This window comes from Sapajus apella, unplaced genomic scaffold (assembly GCF_009761245.1).
Source record: "Sapajus apella isolate SASKATOON/1434 unplaced genomic scaffold, GSC_monkey_1.0 scaffold12, whole genome shotgun sequence".
Lineage (NCBI taxonomy): Eukaryota > Metazoa > Chordata > Mammalia > Primates > Cebidae > Sapajus > Sapajus apella.
Genome location: NW_022436952.1, coordinates 27656185 through 27674829, shown reverse-complemented (window position 1 = coordinate 27674829; position 18645 = coordinate 27656185). Strand labels below are relative to the sequence as shown.

At 42.2% G+C, this 18645-nt stretch overlaps 1 protein-coding gene across 2 annotated transcripts in view; it reads right to left on the bottom strand.

The window, feature by feature from the left end:
* Window positions 1-645: 645 nt before the first annotated feature.
* PRR11 (proline rich 11) overlaps window positions 646-18645 on the bottom strand; it is a 33168-nt gene continuing 15168 nt past the window's right edge. For both annotated transcript variants that reach the window (XM_032280685.1, XM_032280686.1), the window contains exons 3-10: window positions 14519-14669; window positions 14162-14284; window positions 9803-10057; window positions 7815-7913; window positions 7179-7291; window positions 5508-5567; window positions 5322-5418; window positions 646-821 (exon numbers count right to left, since the gene is read on the bottom strand). In XM_032280685.1, coding sequence (XP_032136576.1) covers window positions 753-821; window positions 5322-5418; window positions 5508-5567; window positions 7179-7291; window positions 7815-7913; window positions 9803-10057; window positions 14162-14284; window positions 14519-14669 — 967 coding nt within the window. In that variant the 3' untranslated portion in view covers window positions 646-752. The remainder of the gene's footprint in view (window positions 822-5321; window positions 5419-5507; window positions 5568-7178; window positions 7292-7814; window positions 7914-9802; window positions 10058-14161; window positions 14285-14518; window positions 14670-18645) is intronic.

The window sequence follows — 18645 nt, the reverse complement described above, 5'->3', positions numbered from 1 at the left end:
TTACAGGTGTGAGCCACTGTGCCCAGCCACCTGCTTAATTTTCATACATAAATGTGTTATAAATATAGATGTGGATCTCTGGCTGGCTGTGGTGACTCATGCCTGTAATCCCAACACTTTGGGAGGCCAAAGCAGGTGGATCACCTGAGGTCAGGAGTTCAAGACCAGCCTGGCCAACACAGTGAAACCCTGCCTCTACTAAAAATATAAAAATTAGCTGGGCAAGGTGGTACACACCTGTAATCCCAGGTACTTGGGAGGCTGAGGCAGGAGAATTGCTTGAACCCAGGAGGTGGAGGTTGCAGTGAGGCAAGATTGAGCCACTGTACTCCAGCCTGGGCAACAGAGTGAGATTCCATCTCAAAAAATATTTATATATACATATATATACACATATATATACTCGGGAGGCTGAGGCAGGAGAATTGCTTGAACCCAGGAGGTAGAGGTTGCAATGAGCAAAGATTGTGCCCCTGTACTCCAGCCTGGGCAACAGAGATTCTCAATTCTCAGCCCCCTGAGTAGCTGAGATTACAAGTGCCTGCCATCATGCCCAGCTAATTTTTTGTGTTTTTAGTAGAGACAGGGTTTTGCCATGTTGGCCAGGCTGGTCTTGAACTCTTGACCTCAGGTGATCCACCCACGTGGGCCTCCCAAAGTGCTGGGATTACAGGTGTGAGCCACCGCACTCAGCTGGGTGTTTTCATTTGTATGTTTTACGGATCGTCACATGGAGTCAGGCAGAGTTGGCATCAGTTTTGTTCATCAAAGCTGCTTGTAGAAAGTGGTAGAGTTGAAGTTGGGCTTCTAGGGTGAGCCAGCTATAAAAAAAAAAAAAACCCAATTATAATATCAATTATATTCCTGTGATAAACACAACTTTCCTTTCTCAACAGAACCCAGATTTTTTGCAGGGCAACACTGCATTCAGAGTCTAAATACCACTTTTCCCAGTTTCCCTGATGCAATCAGAAGTTCCTGGATAGGGCTTTTTTGAAGAAATGAGGCGTAGCTTAGCTTAACATTTGCCTTTCTTCACCACTTGCCTAGAATGTGGACATGATGCTTCAGAAAATGTAGCCATTTTGTATCATGAGGATAAAAACCACATATTAAGGATGGAAAAACCGTGATGATATAGTGAAGCCAATGTATTATAGTTGTGGACTTCCTACTTCCTAAAGAAATATTTAAATTTAAAAAATAAGTCTGGGAGCTAAGCTATGAGGATGCAAAGGCATAAGAATGATACAGCAGACTTTGGGGACTTGGGGAAGGAAAGAGTGGGAAGGTCTTGAGGGATAAAGGACTATACATTGGGAACAGTGTACACTGCTTGGGTGATGGGTTCATCAAAATCTCAGAAATCACCACTAAGGGACTAATTCGTGTAACCAAACACTATCTATTCCCCAAAAACCTGTTGAAATAAAAAATAAATTAAAAAAAAAAAAAGAGATAGTTGTGGGTCGAGTACAGTGGCTCATGCTGTCCAGTAGGGACATGGTAGGGTGTGATGGCTCACACCTATAATCCCAGCACTTTGGGAGGCCGAGACAGCAGGCTTACTTGAGCCCAGGAGCTCGAGACCAGCCTGGGAGACACAGTGAGATCTTGTCTGTAAATTACAGAAAAACAAAAATGAGTTAGTTGTGTATATTTAAAAAAAAAAAAAAAAAAAGTCCTAATCTATTTATTTATTTGACAAGGCAGGGTCTTGCTGTATCACCCAGGCTGGTTTCAAACTCATAGCCTCAAGTGATTTTCCGGCCTCAGCCTCCCAAAGCACTGGGATTACAGGGGTGAGCCATCACACCCTACCATGTCCCTACTGGATTAAACCACTGTAGTCAGATTTCTGTTACCTAAAGCCAAATGCAAAACCTGATACAGTTGATTCAGAGTTTAAGGAAAAAAGAAGTCGAAGCCTAAGGGCTGGATGGGATAAGTCATCTGTATCTAACAACAGTTTTAACTAGACATCCTCCTCCTTAGTAGATTTTATTTTATTTTTATTTTTATTTTTTTTTGAGACGGAGTTTCGCTCTTGTTACCCAGGCTGGAGTGCAATGGCATGATCTCGGCTCACCGCAACCTCCGCCTCCTGGGTTCAGGCAATTCTGCTGCCTCAGCCTCCTGAGTCGCTGGGATTACAAGCACGCGCCACCATGCCCAGCTAATGTTTTGTATTTTTAGTAGAGACGGGGTTTCACCATGTTGACCAGGATGGTCTCGATCTCTTGACCTCGTGATCCACCCGCCTCGGCCTCCCAAAGTGCTAGGATTACAGGCTTGAGCCACCGTGCCCGGCCTGGCATAGATCTTATCTGTGATTTTTGTTGTTGTTCAATATGTGGCCTTGCTATTTATTACTGTTTATCCATTTCCAGAGTTCTCAACTCACTGTACTGGTTATAAAGTGGGGCAGTGACAACAAGGATCTTAGAGCTAAACAGAAAAAGGAAGGGGCTAAGACCTTCCGTCAGGCCTCTTCCCTTTGCTCCCGCCCTTCACAATTTTGGGTATCACCAAGGAATGTGATTAGGGGTAGAATGCTCTAAGAGAAGGAAAGAAGAACCTGGTCACATCTCCAGAGAAAGCTGTATATTGCCTAGGAGGACCAAGTTGACTGGTAAGAGAGGAATCATATTGTCCCACAAAAAGCACGGATTCTCAAACAGGGAAGAAAAGGAAGACAGTATTGGGGTGGAGAATGTCAGCAGTGGAGTCTGATATGTCCTGCATCCAGAGGGAGAATGAACTATGAAGTTCAAAGCCAAAGATGCCAGCAGCCCTGCGTCCTAGCACTCAAGCAGGGGTGGCCAGTGGATGGCTGTTCTTCACAGATCTAATGATAAAGGCAATCAGGGAAATGACTAAGATCAACAGGGTTTGGAAGAAGTAACACCAGGGCCAGCTGATCTACTGGTTTTGGTGTGTGGTTGTACATGTAGGTGACAAAGAAAGCTGTCAAGACCTTTTCCTATCAACTCTGCATGGTCTGACTCCTAAACACATCTCCATCCCTGTCTTTCACCACCATCGGGCTCCCTCTCTATGTTACAGACACACTGGTCACTTCTCAATTCCTTGAGATCATTCCATGATCCCTCCCACCATGGGACTCTTATGCATGTTGTTCTTTTTGCCTGGAACTCTCTCCTCCATGACATTCATGGTGGACCCACCCCACGGTTACCCTGTCCAGTAAATGCCTCTTCCTCCTTGACTCTCACCTCAAGCATCAACACTTCCTAAGGGAGTCCTTCCTAGATCATCCAGGCTAGATCAAGTTCCTCTCTGAGTTCCCACAGAACCTCGTTCCTTTCCTTCAGAGCACATACTGCAGTGTGATAGTATACAAATAAGGGATCATTTGATGAATGCCTATTTTCCCCACTAGACTGAAAGCTTCAAGACAGTAGATCTGTATCTGTTTTTGCTTACCACTATATCCCCAGTATTTTAGCACACTGCTGGGCATATAGGAAGTGCTTAATAAATATTTACTAAAGGAACTAATAAAATCAGACATGTATGGATAGACATGATAATCCTACCTATAGTTCTTTCTTTTTTTTTTTTTTGAGACAGCGTATCACCCTGTCACCCAGGCCTGGAGTGTAGTAGTGCAATCACAGCTCACTGCAACCTTCGCCTCCCAGGTTCAAGTGATTCTCATGCCTCAGTCACCCAAGTAACTGGGATTATAGGCATGGCCACCACACCCAGCTAATTTTTGTATTTTTTTTTTTTTTTTTGAGACGGAGTTTCGCTCTTGTTACCCAGGCTGGAGTGCAATGGCGCGATCTCGGCTCACCGCAACCTCTGCTCCCGGGTTCAGGCAATTCTCCTGCCTCAGCCTCCTGAGTCGCTGGGATTACAGGCATGTACCACCATGCCCAGCTAATTTTTTGTATTTTTAGTAGAGACGGGGTTTCACCATGTTGACCAGGATGGTCTCGATCTCTTGACCTCGTGATCCACCCGCCTCGGCCTCCCACAGTGCTGGGATTACAGGCTTGAGCCACCGCGCCCGGCCTAATTTTTGTATTTTTTTAGTAGAGACAGGGTTTCATCACGTTGGGCAGTCTGGTCTCAAAATCTTTGCCTCATGTGATCTGCCCACCTCAGCCTCTCAAAGTGATGAGATTACAGGCATGATCTCACTGTGCCTGGCCAATTCTACTTGTATTTATTATTATTATTATTATTTTTAAAGTAATGTGAATCTTTTTTTTTTTTTTTTTGAGACAGAGTCTCACTTTGTCACCCAGGCTGGATGCAAATGGCTTGATCTCAGCTCACTGCAACTTCCGCCTCCTGAGTTCGAGCGATTCTCCTGCCTCAGCCTCCTGAGTAGCTGGGACTACAAGCGCGTGCCACCACACCTGGCTAATCTTTTTTTTTCAGTAGAGATGGGGTTTCACTGTGTTGGCCAGGATGGTCTCAATCTCCTGACATTGGGATTCGCCCACCTCGGCCTCCCAAACTGCTGGGATTACAGGCGTGAGCCACCACGCCTGGCCCTACCTATATTTTGTAGAATTTTATGAAGCCTAATATGAAAGTACTTTGCAAAACACAGGGCACCATTTAAAAATTATTATTACTAAGAAAGCTCCTTTAAATTATTATCATAAATTATGATTATGATTATTTATTTATTTATTTTGAGATAGGGTCTTGCTTTATCACCCAGGCTAGAGTGCAGTGGTGCAATCACAGCTCACTGCAGCCTTGACCTCCTAGGCTCAAGTGATCCTCCCACACCAGCCTCCCAAGTCGCTGGAACTATAGGCATGCACCTCTACACCTAGCTACTTTTCTGTATTTTTTGTAGAGACATAGTTTCACTATGTTGCCCATATCGAAGCCTAGGCTCAAGCAATCCCCCCTCCCTCAGCCTCCCAATGTGTTAGGATTACAGGCAGGAGCCACCATACCAGCCCTAATTAATTTCTTTTCTTTTTTTTTTTTTTTTTGAGACAGAGTTTCACTCTTGTTACCCAGGCTGGAGTGCAATGGCGCGATCTTGGCTCACCGCAACCTCTGCCTCCTGGATTCAGGCAATTCTCCTGCCTCAGCCTCCTGAGCAGCTGGGATTACAGGCACGCACCACCATGCCCAGCTAATTTTTTGTATTTTTAGTAGAGACGGGGTTTCACCATGTTGACCAGGATGGTCTCGATCTCTTGACCTCGTGATCCACCCGCCTCGGCCTCCCAAAGTGCTGGGATTACAGGCTTGAGCCACCGCGCCCGGCCAAGCCCTAATTATTTTCAAGCAAAGGAACCAATATTTTTTTCCTAAAGGGTTACCTGAAATTTTCTCCTTAAGGCCTGTGTCATTACTGGAGTCAGTCCTGTTCCTGTTTCCATATTTTCTTTATTGGTAAGAGGGGTTCCACCTGGGCTCCTGCAAAGGTATTAAAAATAATAGTAGCTGTGTTTTATGCCAAGTTTTAAAATGGATTTAGAAAGCATAAAGAAAAGAGAATGTATTACCTCTCTACATCGACTTTTCTAAGCAGTTTCCGCAGATCGATCTGACTTTTTCCAGGAGTACTGATAAAACAAAGATATAAAAATTAGAACTTGTGAGATTTTATTATTTTTTCCCAAAGGAAAGCAATCATTTCTAAAGGCAATGTCCTAGAAAGTAGTTCTATGTGTTACATTAAAAAATAGGAGTAGAGGCTGGTTGAGGTGGCTCATGCCTATAATCCCAGCACTTTGGGAGGCCAAGGCGGGTAGATCACAAGGTCAGGAGTTTGAGACTAGCCTGATCAACATGGTGAAACCCCATCTCTTCAAAAAATACAAAAATTAGCCAGGTGTGTTGGCATGTGCCTGTAATCCCAGCTACTCAGGAGGCTGAGGCAGGAAAATCACTTGAACCCAGGAGGTGGAGGTTACAGTGAGCCGATATCGTGTCACTGCACTCCAGTCTGGGCAACAGAGCAAGACCACATCTTGGGAAAAAAAAATTTAAACAGCCTGCTTTGAGAAATTATATAATATGAAAACTAGCATGTCTTGGAAACATGGTATATATGTATATATGTCTGTGTATTATCGTATTGTAGATATAGATTTTCCCATTCAATAGATCATGAACTCTCTTCATCTTTTTTTTTTTTTTTTTTTGAAACGGAGTTTCGCTCTTGTTACCCAGGCTGGAGTGCGATGGTGCGATCTCGGCTCACCGCAACCTCTGCCTCCTGGGTTCAGGCAATGCCTCAGCCTCCTGAGTAGCTGGGATTACAGGCATGCATCACCATGCCCAGCAAATTTTTTTGTATTTTTAGTAGAGACAGGGTTTCACCATGTTGACCAGGATGGTCTTGATCTCTTGACCTCGTGATCCACCCGGCCTCCCAAAGTGCTGGGATTACAGGCTTGAGCCACCGCGCCCGGCTTCTTCATCTTTTTGAAAATTAAAGTATCACTTTGACATCTTCAAAATAGGCAGTTCATTGTATGTAAATTTCATAGATAAAATCTTGTTTTGAGACATTTAGGATTTTTCTTGTTTTCAAGATGGAATCTCTCTCTGTTGCTCAGGCTGGAGTACAGTGGCGCAGTCACTTCACACTGCAGCCTTGACCTCCTGGGCTCAAGTGATCCTCTTGCTTCAGCCTCCCAAGTAGCTGGGACTACAGGCACACACCACTGCATCTGGCTAATTTTTAATTTAATTATTTTTTTTAGAGATGAGGGTCTCACTACATTGCCCAGGCTGGTCTTAAATGCCTCGCCTCAAGCAATCCTCCCACTTTGGCTTCCCAAAGTGGTGGGATTACAGACATAAGCCATCACGTCTATCCTAAAATTCTTGATAGAATATTTTTCTCCCAAAATCTGTTATTAAATCAATGACACATTTTATAATAAACAACATCTTTAAATGGGGCAATAAAGCATATGCCCAGAAAAAGACTAGAATAATAAACAGCAGTATGTTAACCATGACAATCTCCAATGATAGGATTATTTAGATAATTTTTGTTTTCTTTTTTAAACTTTTCTGTAGATTTCAATTTTTCTATAATGAGCATATATAACTTTTAACATTAAAAATAAGCAAAAAAAGGTCATTTTTCCTGTTTTTAGGCCCTTGTACAACAATATCATTCTTTAAGTAGTAGTAGAGCATAGCACTGTGCAGTTCCTTACATTAAGAAATTTGTAACTCGAGTTGATAATATTTTGGAGTTAGGTCTCAGGGTAACACGCTGCAAGTCAGAGACAGTAACTAGTGGATTCCGTGCCTTCGGCGATGGTATAATCTTTAATTATAAAATGAGATATTGTTAAAACACATTTTAAAATATCATTCAAGACGTAAACATGCAAAAATGGCAAATATCTGAGTGTTGAGTATGTGTAAGGCATATCCACTATTCCACCCAATTTTTATTCCAGAGCTTCAAAGGATGTCTCTACCTCTTCAGACTAATGGTTGGGAGTCTGAATTAAATCTAATTAAATCATTTTCTAATATACACATTTTGTTGGGAAATCCAAAACTACTAAAATAAAACATCAAAAACTTGAAATGACTTCTTCCACCCACTCTTGACAATTGTATACAAATTGAGATGAGGTCTTGCCATGTTCCCCAGGCTGGTCTTGAACTCCAGGGCTCAGGTGATCCTTCCAACTTGGTCTCCCAAAGTGCTAGGATTACAGGCATGAGACACTGCACCCTGCCTAGAATGACTTCTATATATAAGGCTTATGCTTATTTTCCATAAAGGGACAACAAGGTTAAAGGCAAACAGAACATATGTATGGTCAATGACATCTTACCTTCCTCCTTTCATCTGAACTCTGTGTCTTCTTTAATTTTACAGTCAGCAGATCTTTAACTGTTATCTGCATGGGTCCATCTTTTTTTAATGGTCCAGCCTTAAAATATATGGTGCAGTTAGAATTCAAATTGGAACCAGCACAACTAGTGAAATGCAAATCCAAATCTAGTTTTTAAAGACTCACAGTTAAGAGGTAACTCTTTTTTTTTTTTTTTTTTTTTTTTGAGATGGAGTTTCGCTCTTGTTACCCAGGCTGGAGTGCAATGGCGCGATCTCGGCTCACCGCAACCTCCGCCTCCTGGGTTCAGGCAATTCTCCTGCCTCAGCCTCCTGAGTAGCTGGGATTACAGGCACACGCCACCATGCCCAGCTAATTTTTTTGTAATTATAGTAGAGACGGGGTTTCACCATGTTGACCAGGATGGTTTCGATCTCTTGACCTCGTGATCCACCCACCTCGGCCTCCCAAAGTGCTGGGATTACAGGCTTGAGCCACCGCGCCCGGCCAAGAGGTAACTCTTATTTACCCTAGGAATCTGTCATATTCTTTCCACTCAACTAAGAATAATCCTGTTTTTTATCACCCATCAAAAAGTATTCATCAAAATGTAAGGCTTCCCTCTCCCCAATTTTGTTTTTATAAGCTTAAGCTTTGCTAACAAATAAGAGATAGACTAGTTTCCTGCAATAATGCATCTTCCCCAAGAGTCATAATAAGACAAGATTTGAAGGAGTTAATCAGGTTAAACTGAAGTTTTGTTTGAATTACCTAGAAAGATGACTCAGTTCTCACAGAGCAAGAATGTATATACTCAGAGAGGTATAATTAGGGCAAACATAACAATAGGCTCTGGATTTTTTTTCGTGTGTGTGTGTGTGTGTGTGTGTGTGTGTGTGTGTGTGTCCGGGTTGGGAAGACTCTGGATTTAATTTAGCTACATTAAACTAAATGTATTCATAGTGAAAATTCAGCAGATTTTAAAACAGGGTCATGCCTGTCTTAGTGATTCACAAATTTTCTGGTCCCCTTGGTAAATAAGTAACTATAGCCGGGTGCGGTGGCTCAAGCCTGTAATCCCAGCACTTTGGGAGGCCGAGGCGGGTGGATCACGAGGTCAAGAGATCGAGACCATCCTCGTCAACACGGTGAAACCCCGTCTCTACTAAAAATACAAAAAATTAGCTGGGCATGGTGGCGCGTGCCTGTAATCCCAGCTACTCAGGAGGCTGAGGCAGGAGAATTGCCTGAACCCAGGAGGTGGAGGTTGCGGTGAGCTGAGATCGCGCCATTGCACTCCAGCGTGGGTAACATGAGTGAAACTCCGTCTCAAAAAGAAACCAAAAACCAAAAAACAAACAAACAAAAAAAAGAGATCGAGACCATCCTGGTCAACATGGTGAAACCCCGTCTCTACTAAAAATATAAAACATTAGCTGGGCATGGTGGCGCATGCCTGTAATCCCAGCTACTCAGGAGGTTGAGGCAGGAGAATTGCCTGAACCCAGGAGGCGGAGGCTGCGGTGAGCCGAGATCACGCCATTGCACTCCAGCCTGGGTAACAAGAGTGAAACTCCGTCTCAAAAAAAAAAAAAAAAAAGTAACTATAATAGAGATTGGTTCACCAGCCTAATGACATGAAACTTTGGAATCAGCTAACTCTTCGTTCTGAGTCACTCACTAAACAATCTTCTATTCTTAATTTGGTTTCCTAGGGAGGTTTTCCTCTGGGTAAAAAGCCATGCTGAGAAGGGAATAGGAATCTTCCACTACACTGGGTTTCACACACATCACTTTCATTTCTCAATCCAGCTTCTAGGAATTCCTCAGGGACTGAGATTTTAAAAACACAATAATTAAGATATGGAATGAGAACAAAATACAGCCTTCTGGCCCAAGCCCTGATTAGCCTGGCTTTAAAAGGCCACTTGGCTTTACTCCTATATTACACACAGACCAAAACATATAATTACTAGATTGTTTCCTACCTGAAGTGCTTTAGCGAGACTGGGTTTTCGGAGCAGCACAGGTGCTAGTGGTGGTGGAGGAAGTGGTGGAGGAGGAGGAGGAGGAGGAGGAGGTGGAGGTGGAGGAGGAAGATGGCTGGTCGGCTGTGGCAGTGTGGGAGGAAGCACAGCTTTGGAGTCTTCGGGGGTGATTAGAACACAGGCAGGCACATTTGTAAGTTTACCCATGTGACACGTTTGACCACAGCTTGGACAGGAAGAACTTTCTGAGATAGTCTGGAAGAAGACATCACATTTGGCAAATAAATAGCAAGTTAATTTGATTCCTGAAGGTGACCATCATCAAAATAATAGCTACCATGTATTGAATGCTATCTTATCATGTGGGTCATAATATTTTCTCATGTATGATCACAAGTTTCTTCATTTCATTCATTCATTCATTTATTTTGTATGTGCTATATGCCAGGCACTATAAGTACAACATAGGCCCTGTCTGTCACCTCATGGTGCTGACAGTCTGGTGAGGGAAGACAGACATTAAACATGCACAGAAGGCCGGGCACAGTGACAGACACCTGTAGTCCCAGCACTCTGCAAGGCTGAGTCTAGCAAATTGAGTCCAGGAGCTCGAGACCAGCCTGGACAACATAGTGAGACCTCATGTGAAACAAAACAAAACAAAACATGCACAAACACACTCAAAACAAAACAATACTTCAGTAAGAGCAATGAAGTGTGCTGTGAGAATGAACAGCTAGAGTCTTAGGAAGTGATATTTAGCCATGATCTCAAGAATGAATGGAGACTTAGCAGATAAAGAGAGATAAGGACTACAGGAAGAGTTCCTTTCGGAGGAAAAAATATTTAATGCAGTCAAGAATATAGTACATTCAAGAAACTGATAAAGGCCAAGGATCTGGAGCATGACTTCTGTGGGAGATGAGGCCAGGCAGGCAACAATTACCATTGCTGAAGAAATCATGCAGCAAAGAGGAGAGGAAGAAATTCCTTGTCTCCTCCCTCCCTCTAGTCTTTCATCAGTGTCTTCCAATAGGCCATCACAACCAGGAACCAGGTGACCTGGAGTTTGAGGAATATATCCTGCAGGAGCCAGCCCTCCCAGCAATACAGAGCAGAGTTTCTGAAGTGGGGCAAACAGCCCCAGGGACTAGCACTCACCTGTGGCCATTCCTCCATCTTCTGGTAAAAGCACCTGGGTTTCCCTTCTCTCCCTCAGTCCACATGATCTGGTAGGGATACTCACTCAAGGGCTAGACACATAATCCAGGCCAAGTTCTCTCAGCTGAGATTGTTCTGGTATGAGAATAAGAATCTAAGGCTGCCAGCAGCCATGTTGCTGGCACAAGGGGAGAGTCTGTCTGGAACATAAACTTACTCTAAAGAAGGCAGAACTGAAAGATGAGATAGAGCCAGGATGCTGACTATCATTTGAGCCTCTGAATCCAGAGATACCCTAGACTTACTGGTTTTATGGGCTTAAGCCAGGTTGCATTGTGTTTCTGTCACTTGCGGCTAAAAAGAATTTTGACTGATACAGCCTTCTAGGAGCTTTCTTAGTGAAGGAAATAACATAAGCTTCATTCTTTGTTCTATAACACCATCCTCCCTGGTACATTGGGACTAGTGATTTGGGGTTAAATTATATGAAGAGCTGAAATAGGAGAAAAGTTATGAAAGGTAGAGTGTGTATCCTAGAGGTGAAGGAGAGAAGGGAAGCTTTATAGAATTATTTCTCACACACACACACACACACACAAACACACTCTCTCTTTCTCTCTCTCTCTCTCTCTCTCATTCTAGACTTTTTAAATTAAAAAAAAAAAAAAAAAAAAAAAAACACAACTTTTTTTCTCACTATATTGCCCTGGCTAGAATGCAATGGGCTAGATTGTCCCTAGGTTCAAGGAATCCTCCCACCTCAGTCCCCTGAGTAATTTGGACTACAATGTGTACACCACCCTCAGCTAAAAAATTTATTTTTAAGGTCTATTTGAATACTGCCTTGTCACCCACAGCAAACTACTCTGACAAAAACGTTACAAAATTATAGGAATTCAAAAAAGCAATGAATTTACTTCTAGAATCAAATTCTCAACTCATCAATTAGTTTTATTTTATGTTTAATTTAGTTATTTTTATTTTTGGAGTCCCACCTAGTCTCAATTTTATTTAGGCCTGGCACTATGGCTCATGCCTAGAGTCCCAGCACTTTGGGAGGCTGAGGCAAGAAGATCACTTGAGGTCAGGAGTTCAAGACCACCCTGGGTAACTTGATAAAACCTCATCTCTACTAAAAATACAAAAATTAGCCAGGTGTGGTTGTGGGCACCTATAGTCCCAGCTACTCAGGAGGCTGAGGCAGGAGAATTGCTTGAACCTGGGAGGTGGAGGTTGCAGTGAGCTAAGATCACGCTACTACACTCCAGCCTGGGCAACAGTACAAGACTCCATCTCAAAAAAAAAAAAAAAAAATCCATTTTTTTTTTTTTTTTTTTTGAGACAGAATCTCACTCTGTGGCACGATTACAGCTCACTGCAACCTCTGCCCCCTGGGTTCAAATGATTCTCCTGCCTCAACCTCCTGAGTAGCTGGGACTACAGGCGTGTGCCACCAGGCATGGCTAGTTTTTGTGTTTTTAGTAGAGACGAAGTTTCATCATGTTGGCCAGGGTGGTCTTGAATTCTTGACCTTAAGTGATCTATCCACCTTGGCCTCCCAAAGTTAAACATTTTAATAATACATGGGAATAGCCTATAAACACTGTTCTAAATATACTTCTACATCTAATTTAATAGTGGGAACAGGCTGGGAATGGTGGCTCATGCCTGTAATCCCAGCACTTTGGGAGGGTGAGGCAGGCGGATCACCTGAGGTCAGGAGTTCAAGAACAGCCTGACCAACATGGCGAAACCCTGCCTCTACTAAAAATATAAAAATTAGACGGATGTGGTGGCACATGCCTGTAATCCCAGCTACTCAGAAGGCTGAGACAGGAGAATTGCTTGAACCTAGGAGGCAGAGGTTGTGGTGAGCTGAGATTGCGCCATTGCACCCTAGCTTGGGCAACAAGAGCAAAACTCTGTCTTAGGAAAAAAATATATATATACTGGGAACATCCTATAAACACTGTTCTGAATATACTTCTACACTTAATTTGATAGTGTATTATTATTTTTATTATTTTATTTTTTTGAGACACAGTCATGCTCTGTTGCCCAGTCTGGAGTGCTGTGGCATGATGTTGGCTCACTGCAACTTCTGCCTCCTGGGTGTCAAGGATTCTCCTGCCTCAGTTTCTGGAGTAGCTGGGATTACAGGTGCGTGTCACCATGCCCCAGTAATTTTTTGTATTTTTAGTAGAGATGGGGTTTTGCCATGTTGGCCAGGCTGCTCTCAAACTCCTGGCCTCAAGTGATCCACCCACCTTGGCCTCTCAAAGTGTTAGGATTACAGACGTGAGCCACTACACCTGTAATCCCACAGTGTATTCTTTTAACAAAAGTTAGTGTATTCTTTTAACAAAAGTTTTCTTAGTCGGCAAGGGACTGATGGTGTATTCTTGAGGTCATACCTCATTAGTACATAAAAAACCACCTCATTCTTCTTAACAGCTACATAGTATTCCATTGAATGAATGGATTATAATTTATGCAATTAATCCCATACTCTTTGACACTTAGTTTCGTTTGCAATTTTTCAAATCACACTGCAATAAATAACTTTTTACATCTGTACAAAATTTGGTTGCATCAAAAGATATATATTTTGAAAATTTTGATAGATGTTACCTAATTATTAACTTAGGCCCTTCTCAATAACAAGAGAGCAACTATTTTGGAAGCTATATGGAACCAACTTTTTCCATATCAGTTGGATAAGATTTATGGATGGCTCTCTTGTTTATCTGACAAACCCACATACAGACCCTCCAAATGCCCATTCTTTGTCTGCTAAGTGATTAGCTGAACTGTTCAATGCCACTGACCAATCTGGACAAAAATATCTACTAACTTGACTTGACCAAACTTTAGTCAGGATTTAGCCCTCCCCATAGGCCCTAGAACCTTGACCTATTCTTGGGCTTCAGCAAGCATCAGCAAGCTGAACAACTTTAAGGGAAAGATGTTCCCTGATTTGATCAGCTGTCTGATCAGATTACCCCAACTCTTCATCCTGCTTTCCCATACCTGGCTTGTTCTAGCTTTATTTATTCCTTGCTAACAAAGAAAACTTTTTTGCTTTATGTTTGAGATATAAATCTTATGACTTCAGCATTTTCCCTATTGTAATAGTCTTTTCAAATAAAGTGTCTCCTTACCTAATTCCAGATTTACTTTTTATTTGACAATACTAACCTTCAGGGCTTCCTGGAGCTTGCATAATCTACTTTCCAAAATGCAAAGCTGTTGTTTTAGACTGTAAAGTTCTCGGTGGCAGATACGAGATGGAAAGATGGTGTCTTTCAATACTTCTAAACTCTGAAATTAATAATAAACAATGCTGAGTCCTATGAGTAATATGATAAGGACAAGAAAATAGGAACCAGAAAATGACTTGATGTATGTTTTATAGAAGCAAAGGCAGTCATAACTCAATAATTTCATCTTATCTGAGTTTAGCCCGAGGGTTGGACTGACCTGAGCACATATGTACATAAACACCAAGTGTGTAGGAAAACTATACTGCTGAAAACAGGGATGTCACGTCCATACCTGAGTTATGCAGTTCTGACACAAGCTGTATATAGACCATACTCTATTTGTCCAAAGTTTTATTGCACCTCTGATGTTAGGAAATTTGAAGTTCCAGGATGATCTTAGCCAGCTTCTGATTTGAGATACATCTGTTGAAGAAATAATGACTCTGTAGGAAAAACAGAGTGAAACAAATAAAAAAACTCTAAGTTAGAATAATAGCCTTGGTCTGGCATGGTGGCTCGTGCCTCTAATCCTAGCACTTTGGGAGGCTGAGGTGGGCAGATCACTTGAGACCAGGAGTTCGAGACTAGCCTCTGCAACATGGTGAAACCCTGTCCCTACCAAAAAAAATATAAAACTTAGCCAGCCATGGTGGTGAGCACCTGTAGTACTAGCTATTCAGGAGGCTGAGGTGGGAGGATGGTTTGAGCCCGGGAGGCAGAGGTTGCAGTGAGCTGAGATGGTGCCACTGCACTCCAGCCTGGGTGACAGAGACAGATTCAGTCTCAAATACTACTACTACTACTAACGGCCTCTAATTAAACAAGAAGGTGGTTGTTTAGTATTATTCAGAAGCAGAGACTCCCTATAGCCAAACTCTTCATTAAATTCTAGAATTCAGGGATTTATTTATTCAACATATATTTACTAAGTCCTACTATGTTCTAGGCACCAGAGGTTCAGTAATGCTCAACATAGATAAAATATCTGCCCTAATGGAGTTTACAGTTTCAATAGGAAAGAAAGTAAAAATAAATAAATAAAAATATGGTTGTTAGAGAATGAATTAATGTTAAGGAGAAAAAAAGCAAGAGAGGAGAGGAAATGTGAAATGTTAGATGGGGTGATATTTTAGATACCAAAGTCTCACTGAGAAGATGACTTTTGTTTACCTGAGGAATGTAAGTCCTTTTAAATTGTCAGGCCCAGAGAGAGATTAAAATGAGACGGCAATGACATTCTACTCCATGCTTTGAGCTATGTATTCATCCCTTGAAATTGCTTGCTGTTGCCACAAGTAGCTATAAATTAACCTAATAATGCCACATGACACTATAATCCATGCCCTATAGCTTAACAATGTGTAGCCAATCACTAATCAATGTTATTTCTGTAAACTGAGAATTCCTGCCAAATGGTTTTATCAGCCCACTCTGTGTGCCCCCTTTAAGCCTTTAAAAACCTGCTGGTAGCAAAGGCTGAATGGAGTTCGTATTCAAGGTTACTTGGGTCTTACTCTTCCAACCAGCTGCTCTCACTTGGGCTCAAGTAAACTCTTTAAATTATATTTTGTGCCTAAGCATCTTCCTTTTAAATTATCAACAGAGAAAATAGTAAGTACAAAGGCCCTGAGGTGGAATTTTGCCTGAAGTATATGAGAAACAGCAAGCAGGACAGGATGACTAGGGTGGAGAGACCTTTTAGAAAATAAGGAAAATAAAAAATAAAAAAGAAGAAAAAAACTTAGAAAATTAAGCTGGGTGCAGTGGCTCACGCTTATAATCCCAGCACTTTTGGTTGCCAAGGCTGATGAATTGGTCCAGCTCAGAAGTTTGAGACCAGCCTGGCTAACATGGCAAAACCCTGTCTCTGCCAAAATATGGTGGTGCGTGCCTGTGGTCCCAGCTACTAAGGAGGCTGAGGCACAAGAATTGCTTGAACCCTGGAGTCAAAGGTTACAGTGAGCCAAGATTGTGCCACTGCACTCCAGCCTGGGTGACAGAGTGAGACCCCATCTGAAAAACAAAAACAAAAACAAAATCTACAAAAAAATACAAATATTAGCTGTGTATGGTGGCGTGTGCTAGTCCCAGATACTCAGGGGGCTGAGGCAGGAGGACTGTTTGAGCCAGGGAGGTGGAGATTGCAGTGAGCTCAGATCTCCATTGCACTAACTCCAGCCTGGGCAACAGAGTGGGGCCTCGTCTAAAAAAATAAAATGAGGTCAGAGTCAGATCATAAAGGCCCTGTGGGTCATACCAAGAACTTTAATTTTTATTCTGATAGAGAAAGACATTAGAGAAATTTTAAGTAAAGGAGAAACATGACTCTACTTTTCACAAGGTGTAAGGATGGGAGGAGGGAGAGGAACAGAAAAGGTAATTATCCAGTACTGAGCTTAACACCTGGGTGATGTAATAATATGTACAACAAATCCTCATAAAAACAAACAAAAACCAAATCCATTTCCATTGAATTGAAATAGAAACTCAGTAATCACAAAGTAAGCATGAATGGTGAATTCCTACTTTGGCCTAAAGTGGTTTATTAACTTGAAATTTTTTCCTAAAGAAAATACCTGTTGGCGGAGCACAGTGGCTCATGCCTGTAATCCCAGCACTTTGGGAGGCCAAGGCAGGTGGATTACCTGAAGTCAGGAGTTCGAAACCATCCTGGCCAACATGGAGAAATCCTGTCTTTACTAAAAATAGAAAAATTAGCTGGGCGCAGTCATGGGCACCTGTAATTCCGGTTACATGGGAGGCTGAGGCAGGAGAATCGCTTGAACCCGGGAGGTGGAGGTTGCAGTGAGCTGAGATCTAGGGATTAGGTAAGTTACATTTTAGCATTAACTTTGTGTACTATGGCAACATGATTGGGGAAAACTATCTAGCAATTAAATGTAACTGTATTTACTTTGACAGAAAATTAAACAAAAGGAGACCAATGGGTAAATAGTCTCACCTGTCTTGTAACTACCATGTTAGAAACTGGGTGTGTTATAGGGAGTCCACACACGCACCTGATAGAAGTAAACAAAATTGGTTGGGTGTAGGGCTCACTCCTGTAATCTCAGCACTTTGGGAGGCTGAGGCAGGCAGATCACTTAAGGTCAGGAGCTCGAGACCAGCCTGACCAACATGGTGAAACCCCCATCTCTACTAAAAATACAAAAATTAGCTGTGTGTGGTGGGAAGGTGAGGCAAGAGAATAGTTTGAACCCAGGAGGCAGAGGTTGCAGTGAGCGAAGATCTCGCTATTACACTCAGCCTGGGCAACAAGAGCAAAACTCTGTCAACAAAAAAAAAAAAATACAAAAAATTAGGTAGGCATGGTGGCACGTGCCTGTAATCCCAGCTACTAAGGAGGCTGAGGCAGGAGAAATGCCTGAACCCGGGAGGCGGAGGTTGCGGTGAGCCGAGATCGCGCCATTGCACTCCAGCCTGGGTAACAAGAGCGAAACTCCGTCTCAAAAAAAAAAAAAAAAAAAAAAAAAAAAAAAATAGCCTGGGGTCATGATGCACACCTGTAGTCCCAGCTACTTGGGCGGCTGAGGCAGGAGAATTGTTTAAACCCAGGAGGAGGTGGAGACTGCAGTGAGCAGAGATCGTACCATGGCACTCCAGCCGGGGAGACAGAGCAAGACTCTGTCTCAAAAAAAAAAAAAAAAAAAAAAAAAAAAGAAGAAGAAGAAGAAGTAAATAGAATTAAATAAACAAGCACTAATTAAAAAAATTTTTTTTTCCAAAGCTTGCTCTGGCTACTGCATTGAGAATCCATGGCAGAGGGACAAAGACATAAGCAGGAGGACCAGTTAGGAGGCTATTACAATATTCAAGAGAGAGAGAAATGAATCAAGGTGGTATTATCATGGTTACTGCACTGCAAGGGTCTGTTTGTTTTAAAAAACTTTCTGTAAAAAGAGCTATAACAAAAAAGTTACTGTGTAAACCAGCCCCCTAGGAACACAGAATCTCTTTCTTTTCTTTTTTGTTTTTAATCACTGTAACCTTGAACTCCTAGGTTCAAGTGATGCTCTAGCCTCAGCCTCCCAAAGTGCTGGGATTACAGGTATGAGCCACCATGCTGGCCCAGAGTCTCATCTCTTTGAATGGCCCATTTAAGTTGTGAGTGTCAGAAAATAAATTACCAAACTTAAACTAATATTTTAAATGAAGATTTAAATTCTAGTCCTGAAATTGCCTTTGCAAAAATTGTGACAGTGAGAACAAAATCTGACAGAGGAAAATTATGACAGTGAAAGAAATCTGACTTAATTGACCCATCTTGTTTTTCACCTCCAAGCTGCCCTTGTTCATTCCTGGGTATAGGTAGAGCTAACTATGGGAAAAATATAGTTTACAGTTTAACTTTGAAACAAAGATGCTAACAGCCCCTTCACAAAATAAACCTTGTCCTGG